This window comes from Alosa alosa, chromosome 20 (assembly GCF_017589495.1).
Source record: "Alosa alosa isolate M-15738 ecotype Scorff River chromosome 20, AALO_Geno_1.1, whole genome shotgun sequence".
Taxonomy (NCBI): Eukaryota; Metazoa; Chordata; class Actinopteri; order Clupeiformes; family Clupeidae; genus Alosa; species Alosa alosa.
In genome coordinates, this window is record NC_063208.1 from 30,509,991 (window position 1) to 30,530,329 (window position 20,339).

A 20,339-nucleotide genomic window follows, 5' to 3' on the forward strand; every position below is an offset into this window, starting at 1 on the left:
AGCATGGTGGTGTGTGTGTGTGTGTGTTTTGGGGGGACACTAATCCAAATACGTATATTTTCTAAAAGGAAGTTACAGTTCCTTTTCAACTGATCCCAGTCCAGGGAAATGCCAATGAAATATTTTTTTTTTTTTTACTGGGCAAAAAAAGGGAGCGTACTATTACTGTAGCCTACAAATATGTTAACATTTCCGTTAAGCATTTTGCTTGAAGTCCCAAATGGAGTGTAAACAAATCTAAACATGCACTGAACTGAAAATAGCCTGTCATGGGAGGTACATGTACTAGGCAGTGGAGCAGTAACCATAGTTCCAAATAATAATGTTCTACACACGTAATCTAGCTTTTTGCATAGTATTTGTCCTGTGAGAATAGTTGTGATGACAAAATGTTAAAGCAGGAGGGGTTGCAGAAAGCAAACTAACATGACAAACATTTTATTGTCATGTGGTTGGGGTGTGTGTGTGTGTGTGTGTGGGGGTACTCTAACACACTAGATGAATGGCATATGTCCTCTACCCCCAAGCCATGAAAAAGGGATGGTGATGAGCATGGGTTAGACTTGTGACTCCATGTCCTTTCAAACCTGCAGGTTCATTGTATTTAATCTTGGTTACACTGGTGTGAAACAAAAAAACCCCTGCAAAATGTGTGTGCATATGAAGAATCAATAATGATCTATTGATATGATCGGTGAGTCCGCATGACCAGTCATGTTTATTTTGACCGCCCCAAAATGAGGCCTAATAGCACCATTTTATGTTCCTTTTGTTTCTCTTATTTAGTGTCTAGCAGCACAATATGCCATGGATGAACAGATGTTCATGTTCATACATGCAACAGAAAAGTATTGCATATGTGAATACATTTACTCCTGTATGCACATACATAACTCACTAGACTTTGCAGCAGCAAAGAAAGTATTCAGTTTGTATTGTACTCATCAGAGGACCAGAAAAAAAGGCATTTACATGACTTAGATGACATACAACAAAAACCACAAAATGTGAAATTTTAGCTATTTTAGCAGCCTCCAAGTCACAATTCCCAAATGGCATTACAGCGTAATAAAAATTATTGTATTTCGATATACTAAAGCTGGCTCGAACATCTCCCATATCTACGGAAATGAAAAAATTGAGCTAACGCTGCTGGGCATAATATCAGAAAAAAAAAACGGTCAAAACAATCAAGTGTATCATTTCAATGTGTGGAAAATGGTGATCTATGCCTGGAAATCTTAAAAATATAGAGAGAAGAGGTAAAGTCGGGCTGCCAATTTACTGGTTCATGTGTGTCAAGTAATTCATTTTTAAGGCAACACAACTGAAATCAGGGTCATCTCTGGGAGTAATAGGGTAACTGTGGATGGAACACCAAAAGCCCTTAATATTGTGCACAATGGAGGAAACAACAATGTCCTTATAGTGACATGTAGAAGCCTCATCACAATTGAGCACCTCTAAAAATGTCAGTTTCTTCTCCAGAAAACAGTACCGATAAGTACTTATGTGTGTGTGTGTGTGGGGGGTCACAACACAGTATGACTTACAAGATTATTCTTGGACATTAAAGTAGTACTAATCCTGTGATTTTCTCAGACAAGCCTGCAGCCCCAGCCCCCACCCCCACCCCGCACTGCAACAGCAAAGTGCAAAGCACTTTACCTGGGTTTAAAAAGATAAAAAGGAGTTCATAAATCACTTGTGTGGCCTCACATGATTGCACCAAACTGCAACACACATAGCTGCAACTTGTGAATCATGTGAACAAAAGCCATTAAATACAACCTTTAAGTCTGAAAAATTATCTTCTCTTTACCAGCCCCATTGGTCTATTGTGAGTGTTCTTAAAATGATTTTCTCTAAATATTCACTCGTTAAATAGTATGTTACAGTTTATTTGTTTTTGTAGATAGATGTAAACATTATTCACACCATGATGGTGCACTCGAGAGGCTACAACCACAATATATCAAGACTTTACAAAACCGTCACAAAATGTGACCCAAACCAAGACTGCTAACATAACCAACAAATGTCACGCAAGGATAAGACTCATAGTAAATGGCAGATACAATCAGAAATACCAGCTTTGCCTTCAAGGGAAAAACCTTGACTACACAGCCATTAGCCAAAAAATTCAGGTAAACAGAGTGGTGCCTAGATGTCAAAACTGAAGGGGAAAAAAGACACCCAGAACCTACTCTGCATGCAGTAAGAAAATTAATATGGCTTATAGTCTTTTCTATGGCATGTCCCTGTGGTTTGAATTTATATTCAGGAAAAAAAAAAAACAATCCTCAAAAACTAGCACAAAAGGGGAGCGATACAACTCAGCTTAAGATAATTCAGTCAAGTGAAGAACAATAGCGTCTAATATCCAGAATTATAATGTTGGGAAGTATCTTAGCCAATTTTCAGTACTTTAATAATAGTCAAAGCTTTCCAAAAACTAAACAAAGAGAAGCAGACCCTTGTATAATAACTACAAGGTATACAAGAGGTCATGAGGCAAACAACTGAAACACATCCACAACCATTAAAACCCACCAAAATTCATGATGGTCCACTGATTTCAGGAGAAAAAAACTTGGGTTATAGATCATGAATGTTTACATGTACCCGACACACATGGCAACACTCGGGGAGAAAAAAAGTTTAAAGAGAACAAAATAAAATAAAATAAAAAAGAACAAATACTTACATTTTGCATACCCAGAATAAAACTAATCAAAATTTGGGGCTATCACCTCCATTCACAAAATCTAAACCTGATAAGGGGTCATTATTTCTCCACTTTCTCCTCCTTTAATTCACAAAAGGGTAACGGAAATATATGCTGCAAAAACTAAAATACATGAAAGGAAAAATAGGAATTTTTGCTTCTTTAGTAAATCAATATTAGACTTAATTTGCCAACCCCGTTGCCATGAGCCATCAAAAAGATGGTCTGCACAGCAACGGAAACTATCATCATAAAATGGTACAGTAGTAAAGATAGCTAGACCATGAGGGGGCGGGCTCTCCTGGGAAGAGGTCTGCTGAGAGGTCCAGTGACTGGTCATGCGGCTCGGTGTCAGGAATAATGGTTGTAGGGTGGAAGAGGGTGCCCAATGCCATTCTGGTAGTGATGGTGTTGGCGATGAGCAATATATTCTGCGTAGCTCATAGTCATCTTTTCACTACGATACCTGCATGGAGGAAAAAAGAGAAGGTGGACATAACCATGGTTTAACAAAAACCTATTATATTAGACTGGACTCTCACCTCCGCGACTACTAAACTAGTCCCTTCTGATGAGCATCCTTTTCATGTTTCAGCACTGGATCTTCCACCATATTGGATTTTATTGAAAGCAAAACTAAACTGTCACAGATCAGTGAACTGCACCTGAGCAAGCACACTTTGCAGTTCCTCCAGTGTTTCCCATACTTATTTGTGGCAGCCCACCACAATATCAACATTGACCACCACACAATGATTTTCCAGGTTGTACTAAAATTTGTGCTTAAATCTAGTTAGCATCATAACCACTCTGTGCTAATTTGTTAAAAACTGTTGCATTCAAGTTAATTCTGCAAACCTGCCACCACAAATAGAATTCAATTCTGTGGGAAACATTGTCCTCAGAAATAATTTTATAGATAGCCTAGGCATACTGGATAGCTAATAAATAAGTTAACTACGCTGGTCGGAGTTTTTAGTTTCCTCATATGCTTTTTTGTAACATTAAATGTAACTGATATTTTTTCTTCTCAGTCTTGGAAAATGCATTTCATAATCCAATGGGATTGAATGAGCAAATGTGTTAATGGTAATGTTCACATTTGTCTAATGTTATCCACTTGCACAGGTAGAAGTAATTGACAAGCTGTAACATTACAGCGTACAGGAGAACTACAATGTGTGGCGCAATAGCCCTTGGGAGGACCTAATTGTAGATCCCAGCCATGCTTTCCATCGCTTACAATTTTATGAAACCTGAAATCACTATAATACTTCTGCTTGTATCACAACCCTTCACAATGCATGTTATAACCATGATTGTTCACAATCTACTTTACCACTACCTGCTACTTTGCTAAGTCAGCTCAAACTAACGCTAGCAGGGCAGGAATATTTACGGAAATGACTGTGTGTGTGCCTCGGAGGGGGAGGGGGAGGCTGAGGTGTCGGCTGAACTCTCTGGTGGATAGGATCTACAATTAGGTGTTAATTAATATTACTACGCTAGGTTGAAGTACTCCCAAGTGCTATTGCGCCACACATTGTAGTTCTCCTGTTTATTCGCTTGAAAAATCGCCACGTTTCATGTTGTGTGACCAGTAGCATACGGTGAGTTTTTGTTGCACCAGAGCGCAGCATCAATTTCCCATCATCCAACTAGCTTCTCTTCAAGAAAATGTCACATTAGTTAATCCTCAGTGATTCCACAAGGGTGTTTATACCTTTTCCAATAAGAGCAATTGCGAGGTAATTAAGTCATTTTTTCTCTTTACAATTTTGTTTAATGGTTGCTGCTCCGTGGTTTATTTTAGCAAAAGAATCAAACATACATATTTCAATTCATTGGCGCTGGTGCATTCATTGTTTTTCAAAAAGAAGCGGGCAGAAGGCATGATTTTCAATAACACACTTGCAGCTTCCTGCACAGTGTCTGTTCCATTGTATCTTTTTCAAATGCTAAGAAGCCACCTTGTATAAAATAAATCAACAAAAGTTCGGAATGTAGGAGCAGGTATCTAAAGCCTTCGTTCTCTGCGACACAATACAGCCTCATGTCTTTGCATATAAAAAAAAATGCAATGGCCTTGCAAAGTGCGACAACTTTTGAGTGAAAAACCTTGTCAGTGATGTGGCAGGCTTGGAAGCCTGTGCTCTCGCCTTCAATACCATAGCGCCTTTTCAGGTGTGCGGATAGATTTGACGTAGCCGCAGTATCTTCTCTTACACTGACAGTCTTTCTCTTTGCAAACGGCAACATCTCTTACCACTGCTTCATACGGTACCATCACTCTTGAAAGTCAGACTCAACAAAACAATAATGTGTGAAATGTAAGTAACGAATGCGTCTGAAGTGGTGTGAAGTATAAGTGAAGTAGAAGACAATAATGAGGTTAGCGCCACCCGCAGCTTAGGAGTAGGTAGTGCGCTTACATCGGAGCCATAGACAGAAAAAGAAAGGTCGGAGCTGATGCTGAAAATAGATAGGTGAACAAACAGGCGGCAAAATAAACACATTAATCGATACTCTTGCGGACGCATCGATGCATTGAATCGTCGGCTGCATAATCGATGCATCGATACGAATTTCGATTAATATTTACACCCCTATCATAAATAAATAAATGTTCTTCATTAAAATACAGGGTGCATAAGTATTCATACCCCTATGTTATATTCCCATAAAAGCAGGCAGATTTATATTTTTAAAGGCCAGTTATTTCATGGATCCAGTGTACTATACATCCTGATAAAGTTCCCTTGGCCTTTGGAATTAAAATAGCCCAAATCACATACCCTTCAACATACCTAGAGATTAAGATGGTTGTATTTCAGTTAGCCTATATAATATAATATCTGGTTTGATTTGCATTGAGAGATGATCTTATGGAAAGTACCCCATGCCAATCGTGAGAAAGTTTGGAATGGAAAGTTTGGTGTATGTAAGTGCTTCTGAAGTGGAGATTTCTCAGAGTGAGAGAGGAAACTCATTTTGAGAAAACAGCCTTGAAACACAGCCAATGAGATTCTGTTCTCAGCAACCAATCACTAAGGCTGATACGAAGTGTCCATATTTGGATTGCACAGCGTCATGCAGGAAAAACAGAGCGTTCCAACGGTACTACACATGATATGTTTCGGATGAAGGTCGCGGTAGTGCGTGTGTTAGAGTGCTAACTTTTGGTGAAATTAGGAGAAATATACAGGCGCGATTAGACAAAATGTAATGAAGTAAACACCTAAATGTGTAAATCGGACTTTGTTGTTGTAGTAGTGTGAAAGAATGCATCCTAAGGTAACAAACTATCCCAAAATCTCAACATTGACCAGTGCAAATGCAAAAGCAATGTTTTCACCTTCCGTGTCTCATCTTAAGGCTTGTCCACACCAAATCCAATTTTTCGGAAGAATTATTCAAACGAAATTACGCAGGTTATTAAACACATGTTTTCTAATTAGCCTGTACACCGAGGACAAAATTCAATACTAGAAACTAAAACTTTCAGAACAGTCTTTTGATGTGAAATTTTGCATGCGAAAAAGAGCTCAAATCAGCCGGGTTGATCATTTTGCCGGGTTCCATTGATGTCACAAGTAGAACGATAAGCAGAAAAAGCTGATCTTGCTGCCCATAGTCTCGTTAATAGGTCCTATATGCCAAAGTCACAAAGAGTTTATGTTACGTCACACTCTACCAGGTGTTCAATAGTGCGAACTACCACAGACACTTCTTACCACCTTCCTATCATTTCGCACACAACTGAAAAAAGAATGAAATCAGTGAACAGAGAACTTCTCGCTGCACAGATGTGCATGAAAAAAAAAAAATTACATTCATTCACGGAAATGGAAGTTGTGCATCACGTTAGTCTAGAATAGGCCATTTAGGCATTTGAACCCATAGGATGCAGTGCATGATAATATAGCCCATCATACTTTTAATATAGGCTATGCTGCTGACAACGGCTTTACAGGGTATCTACACATTTTCCAAGTGCAAATTTAAAGACTTTTAAGACCTTTTCAAGACATCTAAATGAAAAAATTAAGACTATACCACGGCAAAAAGATACATACGACAACTTAAAACTGTTTTATGCAATAGCTTTTTTTCCTACTAATTTTAACCCCCACCCCATTTTGGATGTCTACAGAAGTTACCAAATATATTTTGACGAAAGAAAAATAACTGTGTGTGAATTACCTTCACAGCTATAAATGCCCAATTTTAGGGTTTGGGCTGCTTGCTTTTGAAGCTGGCTGTACCTATTTGGTTGTGCTTACTGGCTGAAGCTGACTGTTCTTCACCTGTGTCTGTAGTAGCCTAGGCTACTTGCCAAAGACATGTGCACTGGACTGGATTCCCCTCAATATTTTAGAAAAGTTAGAATAAGCTATTTGAATATTTTAATAGGCCTACTTTATATAATTTACTATGTGCATCTATTGTCCCATATGCAGCACAGCAAATTAAAGTTAATCCACTACTTTACATTTTGCATACCAGTTGTATCTAAACCAACCAAAGCTTGACTGAAACATTGTAAACCATTGACTTGTTTTAAATTAATTAAGAGACAGGTCCTCCTCACATGATCCTGCTGAAAACTGCTGGTTTCACCTCAAGCACGCAGATATTATGAACACACGTTTTTTTTTAGCCAGTCGCCGACATTCCAAAAATATGCAGTTATATTTCACAACTTTTGTGAAGTAGGCCTACTGGGAAACGCTGGCAAGCAAGCTGCTGACAGATATTACAGGTATTATAACTTACAGATATTTTCTTCCCTAGGCTAGGCCAGCAACACACGCTGGAAAGATGCAAACAGATCAACTTAACATGAACAGTATTTCCTCCTGATTGCGAAAACGTTTGTTTTCTTTTTCTGTCTGTGGTTCCTTCATAAATTGCGCAGCAAATTATCAGACGAGTGACAGAAGCACTGCGCATAATTTGACCAGCAGCCTTCGCGTCCATAGTTTGTGAAACGATGCTGCTTCCGAGCAAAGATTCTAGATACCCAGCGCAACTCCAAAAAGGAGGACAAATGAGCGTCCGGCTTGAGGCTGGGCCGGACAGGGCTTTTAAAATCTATATGTCCGGCCTAAATTCGAACGTATGGCCAACCTATCGCTAACTGGCATACCAACTCTTTCTCCCGCTCACGTAAGCTACCTGTGTATCTCAGGCCTCGGCTACACAACGAAAACGTCAGGCATATTTGTACATTTGTATTATTACCGTTTTCACACCTTTAACCACACCCGTGAAAAATATCTTCACTCTGCAACCACTACACTTCCTCCCGTAGCCTTATAGTCACTTACAATTGCGTTTTAAATACACAAAACGGGATGGAGACATTTCACTTGCTCTCTTGCACTCGCTGGCGGTCCTATACGCAAATTTAATACTTTCCTTTCGAAAATTCAAGAAATCCCAGACAATTTAAGACTTGTTTAAGCCTTAAAACCTGAAAGTTGTTTTTAAGACTTTTTTTAAGACTTTTTAAGGATCCGCAGGGAACCCTGCTTTATGTCCAGGGTTCCCACCATTTTAAATTTTGGCTCAGGTTGCCAAGCGCAAGAGAAGTCTCACCGCAGGCTGATGCCCTGGCATGCGTTAATGTTGCTTTATGCTTTACAACTGAAATAATGTGTAACTCTGTAGGCTAAACTCTATGGACTTTATAAAAGGTAAGATAGTAACTAGTATTGTTTATTAGTTTTTGCTGTGTGTTGACCATTACCATTGCAAGCTGATCAATGTTAACCACTTGTTGCAGCAGTGGTTAAAATTGCAATATTCATTTCTATATCAGTCTCTGATGTTAGGCTATGCCCTCTGCTCCTTAGCAGATTAACATGACTTTTGACATGGTTTCGTGAGTTGCACATAATATAGTCTATGCCATTTTTGTGGCGTGTAGGCATACAACATCTTGGCATGCAACATTTTAATTAGGTCTACTCTACAAGTTGTTACAACAGTCCGCCCAAATTGCAGAACTTGTGTCCAATATGCGGGAGCAAAGGGTGGTTGTGTGTGTGTGTGTTGTGAAGTGGGGTGGATGGGTGCACTGGTGGGACCAACCAATTGTGTTCCGTGATTCGACTGCACTGGCCTATATCATAATAGCTCAACTAGCATAGACAAGGGATGGGAAGGATAAGCTTTCATTTCCCCAGCACCTCTCAAACCAAAATGCACTCCATGAATGAACTCAGAAGCCAATAGGCTATAGCCTACTGAAAGTTGCTGCGTGAATCTGTGTGACGCGAGCAAGAAATAGAATGCGAAATATTAAAAATAATCACATCAGACTCAGTGTGTACACACTGCGCAAATTTCGCATTTTCGCACCGGAATTTCATGTCATATCTGGTGTGGACAGGCCTTTAGACTGTGAAAAGTTTGTTTTTGATCTCAACTTTGTGAGCAGCGGAGTTGGCTACTTTCATTCTATAAAGTTGTACAGCAAGTGGGCTAAGCAAGAATTCTTGGAATTTCAAAAAAAACATTTAGACTTACGATACATATACACAGTTAAGAACAAAATTATTCATACCCCTGGCAAATATTGCTTTAATGCTGATTTTCTCTTTATCAACATATTTATTCTGACTAAAAATGACACCATCACATGCCAAAAGTTTGTAAGACAATGTGGGAGAAACATGAAATAAAAAAAAAAGAACCGTTTATCTTTTTTGTGTCCAAAATTATTCATACCCTTTTTAAATAATCAATGGAAACATCTTTATTTGCATTCACAACTCTCAAAATGGTTCTTATAATATCTACCAAGCCTCACCATGTCTCCACAATGATTCTAGACCACACTTTTTTAACAGCAATCTGGGTTTTAAGTCAGGAACGACTCACTTTTTTGCAGTGTTAATTTGAAAAATATGACAAAAAAAAAAAATTGTTAACAACCTTTTTTCCATGAATAAGATGAGACGTTGACGAGCTAAAAATAGATCTTTGATAATAAAAACTATGAGGAAATGTAGGTTTCGTTTTCGTTAACGAGACGAGACTAAAATGTTAGTGGTGTGCTATTGGACATTTAAAATGCATGGAATTTACGTATTTACCCCCAATTGTGCATCTAGTCTGTCTGTCAGGCCTGGGGTGGGTAATCGGGAGAATTCCCGGTGGGCCGCTTCACTTTTGGGCCGGTCAAGAAAAAACATATGTCACATTAGTCTATCTTCTCTTAAAGCGATGGTTCAGAGTAAAACACCCTCCCAGAACCTGTTTTCCCTTGGTTCAACCCTGGTCGAGTAGCGCTGTCAGAAACTAATGACTTTCTGCAGGCGTAATGGGACCAACTTTTAACTCGTAAATTACCCCACTAATAATGCCCTGAATGGTACGAAACCAGGGTTCGACCAAGGGAAAACGGGTTCTGGGAGGGTGTCTCAGGGTCATGGTGCAAAGGACCCTAGGGTGAAATTACTCCAAACCATCGCTTTAAAGTAGGCTACTCACGTTCCTCAATCTATGTCTGACACCACAGCCTCTGCATGGGTTGTAGCCTACCATCTGAGGGAGTTCTCCCCTCCCAAAGAATTGGTTGGGTCCATATAGCCCGTCTTTTCCAAAAAGTTCTCTCAGAAAGGCCTACAAATAGCCGGGCCGGCCCTACCGTAGCGATAAGCGTCAGGGAAGATGGATGGTATAAAGAGGCCAAGAGGGACTGAAAAAAAGAAGGCCAGGTAAAAAAAGAAAGGAAGGCATTGGAGGAGGATGTTGCCAAATGTGCCAAGCTTCCAGATTTCTTTAAAGATAGACACTGGCAACTGGTAAGAGAAATAGCAATGATTAGAAACGTAATTATTGGGTATTGCATTGGTTCCCAAAGATTTTATTTTGGTCGCCAGCACAATGTATGTTGTGTAATTAGGCCTAGCTTATACCATTTAACCAGGAAAGCTATCAGTTTTCTATTAGGATAGTTTGTTTACCACAGTCACGGCCCTAGAATAGCTCTGAAACGGGGCGAACGCGTTGCAGAGGGGACAGCGTGCATCTCACTTTCAATGTTTTTCAACCCGGGGGACCTGGTGACCTTCTCAAGTAAACAGTAACACTAAAGCAAGAGGCTACACTGAGATTTTGGAGGAAAATCATTGGAACATTAAACCATACAATGATCCAAAACATCCAGCCAAACAAGGCAAGAAATGGTTAACAGAGAACAATGTCAACATTTTAGAGAGGCCCAGGCAGAGTCCAGACCTCAATCAGTCAAAAAAGTTGGCACAAGGCCAAAGTGATGGCAAATAATTGTTCCTGCCTCAAAACTCAGATTGCTGCTAAAAAGGTGCAGTCTACAATCATTGTGGAGACATTGGAGAGGCTTGGTAGGTATTATAAAAACCATTTAGAGAGCTTTCATGGCAAATAAAGATGTTTCCATTGATTATTTAAAAAGGGTATGAATAATTTTGGACATGCCATTTTTCATGCTAGCACCACGTTTAAAAGTGACTAAGATTTCTGGTAATTTTCCTATTTAAAACTTGTCTGTTCTTGTTTGGAAATCTTAGTCACTTTTAAACGTGATGCTAGCAGGCGAGATGCTAATGGACTAATTCGATTCAATGATCTATGCTAGGCTGGAGCTAAAAGTGGTATCGCCAGACTCAGAACGGCTGGATGAACTGGAGAAAGTAAAAATCAATTGTTTAACTCAAGGGGAGGAGGGAAATGAGTGTAATTCACCAAAAGGTGGAATATCCCTTTAATCTCTATTGCATTCACAACCATACTCTACTTGCATTTGGTATTTAATGCTTCTTTGTACTTCTGGTTGGATGTCAACTGCATTTCATTAGCTCTGTAGTCTGCTAAATGACAATAAAGTTGAATCTAATCTAATCTAATCAATTAAGGCTGCGCCATAATTTGTTGAAAATTCTTACTAAACCATTAGCTGCCTCTCTGACAGGAATCCAGACAGCTTGGTTGTTTCATAAAAGGGAAAAAGACAGTATCTGCAGATACTCAAGGTTAAGGCATCTTCATCGGGCACAAAAAAAGTGTCATCATGCAATCCTTACTTGTGAGGGAGCTAAAAATTAACTTCTAGCCACTTCTTGTTACTTTAAGCTGTAACCAGTGGGCAGCCGTGGCCCAATGGTTAGCACTCGACCAGTGGGCCACAGCTGAAGTGCCCTTGAGCAAGGCACCTAACCACTCACTGCTCCCCGAGCGCCGCTGTGGCAGGGAGCTCACTGCGCCGGGATTAGTGTGTGCTTCACCTCACTGTGTGCTGTGTTTCACTAATTCACGGATTGGGTTAAATGCAGAGACCAAATTTCCCCTCACGGGATCAAAAGAGTATATATACTTATACTTAACTGTGGAAAAAAGTAGCGGCATTGGAAAAATTTGCATTTGAATACCATCTGTTCAATCATTCAGTCCCCTAAGGGCAGGGGGAGCCTTTGCTTGCTTGAAAGGTCATTCAGAAAAATGGGCTGAATTTGTATAACAAAATTGTCTTCAGAATTAGCAAATACTGAACTGGAATACAATAAGCTTCTCTTACCTGGTCAATTTAATGCTCTTCCTGAAGTCATTTGTGATGGGAGCTTTATAACCTCCCTTGCGAAGTAAGGAATCTATGGTCTGAATGTGGTCCCATCCTGAACAGAGAGAAAAAATATATATGTTAAACAGGAGAGAAATGCACATTTAAAGAAAAAAATAAAAGGTTTACTTACCTTGTTCTTTTGCAACCTCCGGAAGATAGGTGGCTGTGCGTTTTGATCCTTTTTCATTGAAAAATTCTATCCTAATGCCATGCACACCAACCTGTAAGGAAGAATGTGTCATTGTAGGATGGTGCAGAATTGTAGGATGGTGCAGAAAGACTTAGTTTCACCAAGCTATTGCTGGGTGGGGATAGAGGAACATTGTATAAATTTCTGTCCCATGATCTGGACATGCATTGGCTGCAAAAATTCAACGGGATACAGGTTAATTGGATTTGTGTATGAGATGGTATTCATAATTTAAAAGCTAAAATAAAAGATATTGCATATATTTTTGCCTGAGATATTCCAAATGAGTATCAATATCCATAAATTCTGGTAGACAAGTCAAGTTCAAAATATTTTGTGCTTGAAAACATGCCTTGATGAATTTTCCTCTAGCTGCAGTCAAGTCAAGTCAAGTTTATTTATATAGCGCATACAGAGGTCATTCAATGTGCTTTACATAAACAAAACCAAACAATAATAACAAATAAAAGTATAGAAGGGCAATATAGTCAAAGAATTGTTAAAAGGTAAAGATCATAATAAAAAGAAAACATAAAACACAAGGTAAAATCATTTCAAAATAAAGAATAATTAGTCAGCAAAAACAAAGGCAAAAGTAGTAAAAAAGTAATAAAAGACAAGGTAGAATAATTATCAAGGCATATTCAGAATTTGTAACTCGGCACAGTTAGCAGAAAGCATCTGATAACAGTTTGGTCTTAAAGGAGAATTCCGGTGTGATATTGACCTAAAGTGTATTGAAACATGATACCGAGTGTGAACGTATGTCTCACAGCCCATCTCGGCTTGTCCCCTGCACTCCAAAATCTGGCGCTAGTTAGCCGATGCTACCAACAGCTTTTTTCAAATAATTCAGTGGAAATGCATGGATTCCAGTTTCTTCCAGTAGCAGCAACTGGAATCCATGCATTTCCACTGAATTATTTTTTGGAATCTGATCCCTTATCATACCTGTTCATTCTTACTCGTTTACTTTCGACTTTATCGTGACTAAATTCAAGATGGCTGCAAACGCTAAACTTCGTGAAGATACTGTCTGTATAAATCGTCTTGTAAGTAAACTACCAGTGCTTTTTCAAAGTTCTCAATGTCTCGCTTTAAATGTCAGGGCCCTCGAAGTCTACCAATGAAGTGTGGAGATACATTGAGCCTCGTAAATGGGTGTAAAACAGTGAGCATGGTTGGTAGCCCCGATGCGGCTTACCACTATTGACTAAGCTGTTGGTATTTTTGGAGTGCAGGGGTGCAGGGGACAAGCCGAGATGGGCTATGAGACATACGTTCACACTCGGTATCATGTTTCAATACACTTTAGGTCAATATCACACCGGAATTCTCCTTTAAGTCTAGATTTAAAACTGGCTACAGTTGGGGACTTTTTGATGTCATTCGAAAGTTGGTTCCACAGCCGAGCCGCATAGCAGCTAAAAGCTGCTTCACCATGTTTAGTTCTAACAGTAGGTTTTACTAGCAGGTTTTTCACCTGGGACCTGAGAGGACGAGAAGGTGTACACTGCTGAATCATGTCTGACAGGTATTTAGGTCCTGCTCCATTTACTGATTTATAAACAAGCAATAGTGCTTTAAAAGTCAATTCTGTGACTTACTGGAAGCCAGTGCAAGGACTTAAGAATTGGAGTAATGTGGTCAGTTCTTTTAGTTTTTGTTAGAATCCTAGCTGCTGCATTTTGTATCACCTGAAGCTGTTTAACAGTCTTTTTAGGTAGGCCTGTTAACAGTCCATTGCAGTAAATCAACCCTGCTGGAGATAAATGCATGAATGAGTTTTTCTAAGTCATGTTTTGACATCAGCCCTCTGAGTTTGGCAATATTTTTGAGGTGGTAAAAGCTGATTTAGTTATAAACTTTCATGTGGCTGTTGAAATTTAGATCAGTCAATTAATACACCAAGATTTTTAACAGTATCCTTTGCCTCCAACCCTTTTGTGTCAAGGAGAGTGGCAACCCTAAGTCTTTCCTCCTTTTTACCAAATATAATTACTTCAGTTTTTTCCATAAGAAAATTTTGAGACATCCAGGTGTTGGACACATAGATTCAGAGCCATAAGTAAATTTTTGTGTCATCTGCATAGCTATGATATGAAATCAAATTATTTTGGATGATTTGTCCAAGTGGGAGCATATAGAGGTTGAATAATAGTGGCCCCAAGATCGACCCCTGGGGCGTTGGTGTTGAGGTACAGTTTCCGATTGCAACAAAGAAGCTCCTTTCTTGTAGATATGATTTTAGCCAGCTGATAACTATGCCTGTAAATCCAACCCAGTGTTCTAGTCTGTGTAGTAAAATATTGTGATCAACAGTGTCAAATGCTGAGAGAAAGGAGGGTATGCAGGAATTAAAAACATTGAGAATTTAAACTTCATTGTTTTTTTTTTTTTACTTAACAAGCCTTTCATAATTTAGAGCAGTGCTGCACACGGTCTTGTAGAATAAAATTGGCTACATTCTAGCGCACATATCAACAACAACAAATATAGCCGCAAGCAGCGATTAACGGGGTCTAAGCAGTATGGCCGAATTGGCTGAAGTGGCCCTTGGAGGAAAATGGTTGAACTATTTGAGAGGTTCAATAGGTGGGAAAAGTACCTGCAGTTTAGGAAAAATTAGTAAATGTGAGAATAGCACACCAGATAACATATTGAAGTTCTTTAGATATTAACATGGGTTTTTATGAAGATCAGCCCTTTACACTGGCATTAATGGCATATATTGACTCTTGAAATTTAATTGACTGTTAATGGCCATTTTGGAGAGCGAGCCAATCGGCACTTTAGGAAATGTAGCCAAATAAGGTCAGAACTCATTGTACCAAATTTGACATTTAAATAATACAGTTCTTGAGATATTGACATGGAGCACATGTAGTGTACTATTGGTATAATTTCCCAAAATGCAGTATGAATCCAAAGAATGTTGGTGATTTTGTATTACTCTCCTTTCTCCTCCCTTATCAGAAGTAAAAACCTACCTATTTTTTGTCGGCATGGTCTGTAGATGTTGTTATGGAGAATATATGGAGATTAGGATGAACAGCTTTGGAGGATATAGATTAGTTTCACCACAGACTTTTTTAGAATGGTGGTAAGATTTGGAGTTGTGTTTTAATCAGGAGCATCCAGAATCAGAGGAAAACTTTTTTTTAATTCCATTAACTTGAATTATGACCTAAAACGTAAATGTACTTATTGCAGCGCCCCAGAGTTATGGGTAATTACAGTTAGGGTACGTTCAGATTAAGCGTCTTTTTTCGCAGCTGCTTTTACATAATAATCCTATGGAGTAGTTTAAAACGCGACCGCAGCAGTCTTTTTCTGCAGCTTAGAAGTTAAGAAATATTCAACTTCTAGCAGAAAAACGCCATACGTCATGCTGTCTTTTTTACAGCTGACCAATCACAAGCGGATTACCGAGACCTGTGGTTTCCCATGACAAGTAAAAAATGGAGAAGGTGACAGAACACCGGTCGAGAGACTCGTGTCTGAGCAATTTTTTCTTCCGCGATATTTTGTATCCACACGTAACGTTAGTCACTTTGCCTAACGCTTCTGGCTGCTTTTTGGAACAAGAGCGCTGGTAGATTTTTTTCCAAACTGGAAAAGCAGTCTGCATTAGGGATGGGCATCGTTAAAAATGTATCGATATCGATGCCATTGTCGAACCTGCTTATCGATTCCTGTACCATTTGCTGAACACTTATAGGATGGCTTTGAGAGTTGTTGGTTTGAATGTCTAATTTAAAGTGGTTTTAGAAAATGAATACCAAGGTTGCAATATCAATACAGAACAGTGTTTCCCCTAGAATTTTTTCTAGCAGCGGTGCTGTTGATTGTAGGAAGCCCCCAGAAGATTTTGAAAAAATGACTCCTTAAATTATGACTTCTGGTGGATTTTGTCGAAAGAAATTGACAGATTGAGTTTATTTCAATTTCAAATTGTGACAAAAAATAAAGCTTAATCACAGGCCACTGTACAAGCTATTACTATTTAGAATGTACAGTGCTGTGCACAAGACATTTATTTATATAATAACATTTATTTATTTACGATACATGATACATTCACAAAAAATGGATGTCCTTAAAGGCTTGATTTTTCCTCTTTTTTTAAATTAAGCCATTAAGATCAATTTCCAAAAGATTATTTGTATTCCTCCTTTTAGTCAATTTTAGCATGGTGTCTTAACTTTTGCACAGCACTGTATAAACTATATAGACTTCTCTTTTATGTCATTACAATGTATTGGTGCGGTGCAGGTCAAATTGAGTGCCTGTCACTTTAAGGCCGTGGCCGGACCAGAGAGGCTTGCTTGATTCTCACCAGTGTTGCTTGTGGTCACAAAGCGACCCTTGGTCGCCCGATATTTTAATCAACCGACCCAAACTTCGGACCCTTGAATATTAATTAGGACAAAATTATACCCGACCAGCTTATTTACAAAATGTGTGATTTTGGTTATAGCCTGCATGCAGTGTGGCAGTAGGCCATTTCTGTAAAACAAACAAATTTATTTCGCGAAACTTTATGCAGTAGAACTACACGCAGTAGGCATGCAGGACAATGTTTGCGCAGGAGAGAGAATGAGAATAAGGCGCAAAATGCGCACGCAACCACCAAGGATTAGAACACTAGGATAAGATTTGAAGGCCATGGACATACATCTTTCTTTCGAAAACAGAAATGGTGAGGCAAGGTAGGCAAGAGACACATTGCTGGTCAAAACGCTCAAAGCTTTACTAAAGAACATCCACTGTTTAAAGTCACAAACACAACGAACTAAGGTAACTTTTATGCATGCGCGAACCTATACATACCGGTAGATATGGCTGTGTAGTCTGTGCCATAACATTTCTTCCTGCAGGCTGCCCGTTTTGGCTGTCATACTTTTAAATGGCTCCGCAAGAAGTAGGCCTACATAGACCATAACTTGTACTACTGTCATCTTTTTTAAGAACTTTTCCCAATATTTCCCATAGCCTATATCGCTTTTCCTGAAGGGGTGTCTTTATTATTTTAACTCACGTCTTCAGCTTCTTTACTGTTGACTTTACTGTATTGATGCTTTACTGTATTGATGCTAGCCTTCTCGTGATATTTTAAGTAGGTCTATTTGTAGAAAATATATATTTAATTAATTTTAACTGACCCGCCCGCAAATGACCCGAATATCATTAAAATATTCTGTTTATGACTCATAACCGCGGGTGACCGCGGTGATCCGCGGGCGACCGCTTAATTTCGGGCAGACTTTTGAATAAATGCTCAAAAGCCTAACAACTCGAAGCAAATCTATCTTGGATTATAGCAGATAAGTGTTTTGTATCATTTCTATGATTTTGGTGAGCTCTACAGGAAATTACAAACTATCTCCAGATGTAAATGGTTGCATATACTATTACCGAAATTCAATTAAACCCACCAATAGGCTAGACCTTAGTTTCACAGCCTAGGTATGTTAGCAACACAGGGCTTGAAAGCATTGACTGTATAACATACAAAAAAACGAAAACAATGCGTGGAATTTATCTGGGAATAGGCTACTGAAGGTAGGGGGGCGAAGCTACCTCCGCTGGCGTTTTAATTTGGTTCCTTGGTTAGCATAATGTAGGCTACGTTTTTTTGCACAAAATTGCATCTGCTAATAAAGTTAAAACATAAACACAAACAATCGTGATCTCCTGTGGAATCCCTGACTGCGCCTTCAACGTTAGCCTATTATTATTTGTTGACATAGGGAACAGCTGCCGTTTGTTCAGGTTCTAAGTTCACTCGCGTGCATTTTTTTAATTAGTCAATTTTTTGCAGCAGCGCTTGAATTCTAGGATTGGCGCTGCTGACTAGCCTACATTGTAGGGGAAACACTGCAGAAGTTGAATGCTTTATCTAGGAAGCTACCTAGTACCCACCAGGTTTGGTGACGGTAGGACTTTTTTTGCCCATTCATTTGAATGGAACTTGCAGCGGAATTTGCAAACTTCCGCAGCATTCTGAAGAGCCGTTTAACAGGGTAATTGTACTTGCATCAATATACAGCCCTACAGAGCATCAATATACAGCCTTAGTACAAGGCCTACAAACAAGCAAACGTTTAACTCCAGAGAAAAATTCGGATTCAACTTTCCAAAGAAACCTCCAGAAATAGGCTACAATATAACGACTTGAGTTATTTGCTATATTTACATCGGAATTAACGGTGTTATGGATCCATTTGTCTTCAATGCAACGTAGCCTATACAACATCTCTTTAGATATACAAGAACAGATTACTATGTTGAAGAGTGGCGATTGCATAGCATGCAAAAATATCCCCAAACTCTCGGATTTGCATTAAAACGTTATCTTTTAGGTAACTTTTGTTAAGGTTTCTTTTCTATCCGCCATGTCTATGTTCAATATGTTGTTGTCATCCATTCATTAAAGAATAATCCAGATATATATTCTATCCAGATATATATTCTATATATATATATATATATATATATATATATATATATATATATATATATATATATATATATATATATTTATTTATTTGTTGGTTTACATCTCAAAGCACTGGCATAACCTCAGAACCCGAGGGAGCGGTAACACATTCTTAGTAGCCAACAAAGTTTTACATTCACTTAACTTGAGTCAAAATAAAAGTCCCATTTGTTTACACATGCGCACAACGAACTCTTGCACATTTTGCAACAGTCAGTAGCATAATATAAAAAACAAAATGGCCCCAGCCGTGGCGCCAACAGGCTGGGGCACCTGCACCGTATGCCGGCGACCCGGGTTCGATTCCCGCCCCGTGGTACTTTCCTGATCCCACCCCAACTCTCTCTCCCACTCACTTCCTGTCATTCTCCACTGTCCTGTCATTAAAGGCATAAAAAGGCCAAAAAATATATACTTTAAAAAACTAAAATATAAAAAACAAAATAATAGTAAGCAACATAACATAATATACATTTTATGATTAATGAGAACATATAACTCAGAAACTTTCCACGCTGATGGTGCTCAAAATGCAACACAACTGTGTTCAAAGCAGGATGAGGAAAACCTGAGGTTGTGTGTTTGTACAAAACTGAATTTCATAGCTTTGAAAATATTTAACATTGTTTCATGTGTAATTGAGATTGCAGAGTTGTGGGAAACTGAGTCAGTGCGTCACCAATCCCTGTAATAGTAGTGGGCCAGACCTATTACGTATCTAGATATGGCACTGTAGAATGGTTGGGGGGGGGGCATAGAAAAGTTTGAGAACCTGTGGCCTAAAACAATATTGGTGGTTGCATGTTAGATCTGAAATGAAATGGTTCGTGATGGTCTGTCATTTTTAAAAAAGGGGGTCCGCAGAAAAAAGTTTGGGAAACACATTGGACGTTAGCGTTGTCAACCTATTCACAAGCAACTTATTAAATTAATTAAAATATTAACCTTTTTGTATCATCCAACATTGCGATTCATAGTCTTTGCTAATATTGTGCAAATATTGATAACAAAACCCAAGCTTGATCTGTGTGGCTATGCAGTAAAAATTGTAGCCTCTGAGCAGTAGATCAGCCAGTCCCTGATGATGATTAGCCCGAAATTAGCGAGGAGGCAATGAGGGACAAGTAGAGAGGATAAAAGAGCAAACAATATGAATTAAAATTATTTAATGTAAGAAAGATCAGTATGACAGCAGTAATCTACATGATCCAACCTATATGCCTTGTTCAGAAGTGAGTGTGGTAAAGAAGTAGCCTACATCACCAAACGCCAATATGATAGCCTACCCATGCTGAAAAACATGTAAACA

General features: G+C 38.9%; 1 protein-coding gene across 2 annotated transcripts in view; it reads right to left on the bottom strand.

Annotated features, from left to right (window-relative positions):
- Positions 1–1,880: 1,880 nt before the first annotated feature.
- Positions 1,881–20,339, bottom strand: part of ammecr1 (AMMECR nuclear protein 1) — an 83,791-nt gene continuing 65,332 nt past the window's right edge. For both annotated transcript variants that reach the window (XM_048228894.1, XM_048228895.1), the window contains 3 exons: positions 12,469–12,559; positions 12,294–12,390; positions 1,881–3,194 (listed from right to left, as the gene is read on the bottom strand). In XM_048228894.1, coding sequence (XP_048084851.1) covers positions 3,080–3,194; positions 12,294–12,390; positions 12,469–12,559 — 303 coding nt within the window. In that variant the 3' untranslated portion in view covers positions 1,881–3,079. The remainder of the gene's footprint in view (positions 3,195–12,293; positions 12,391–12,468; positions 12,560–20,339) is intronic.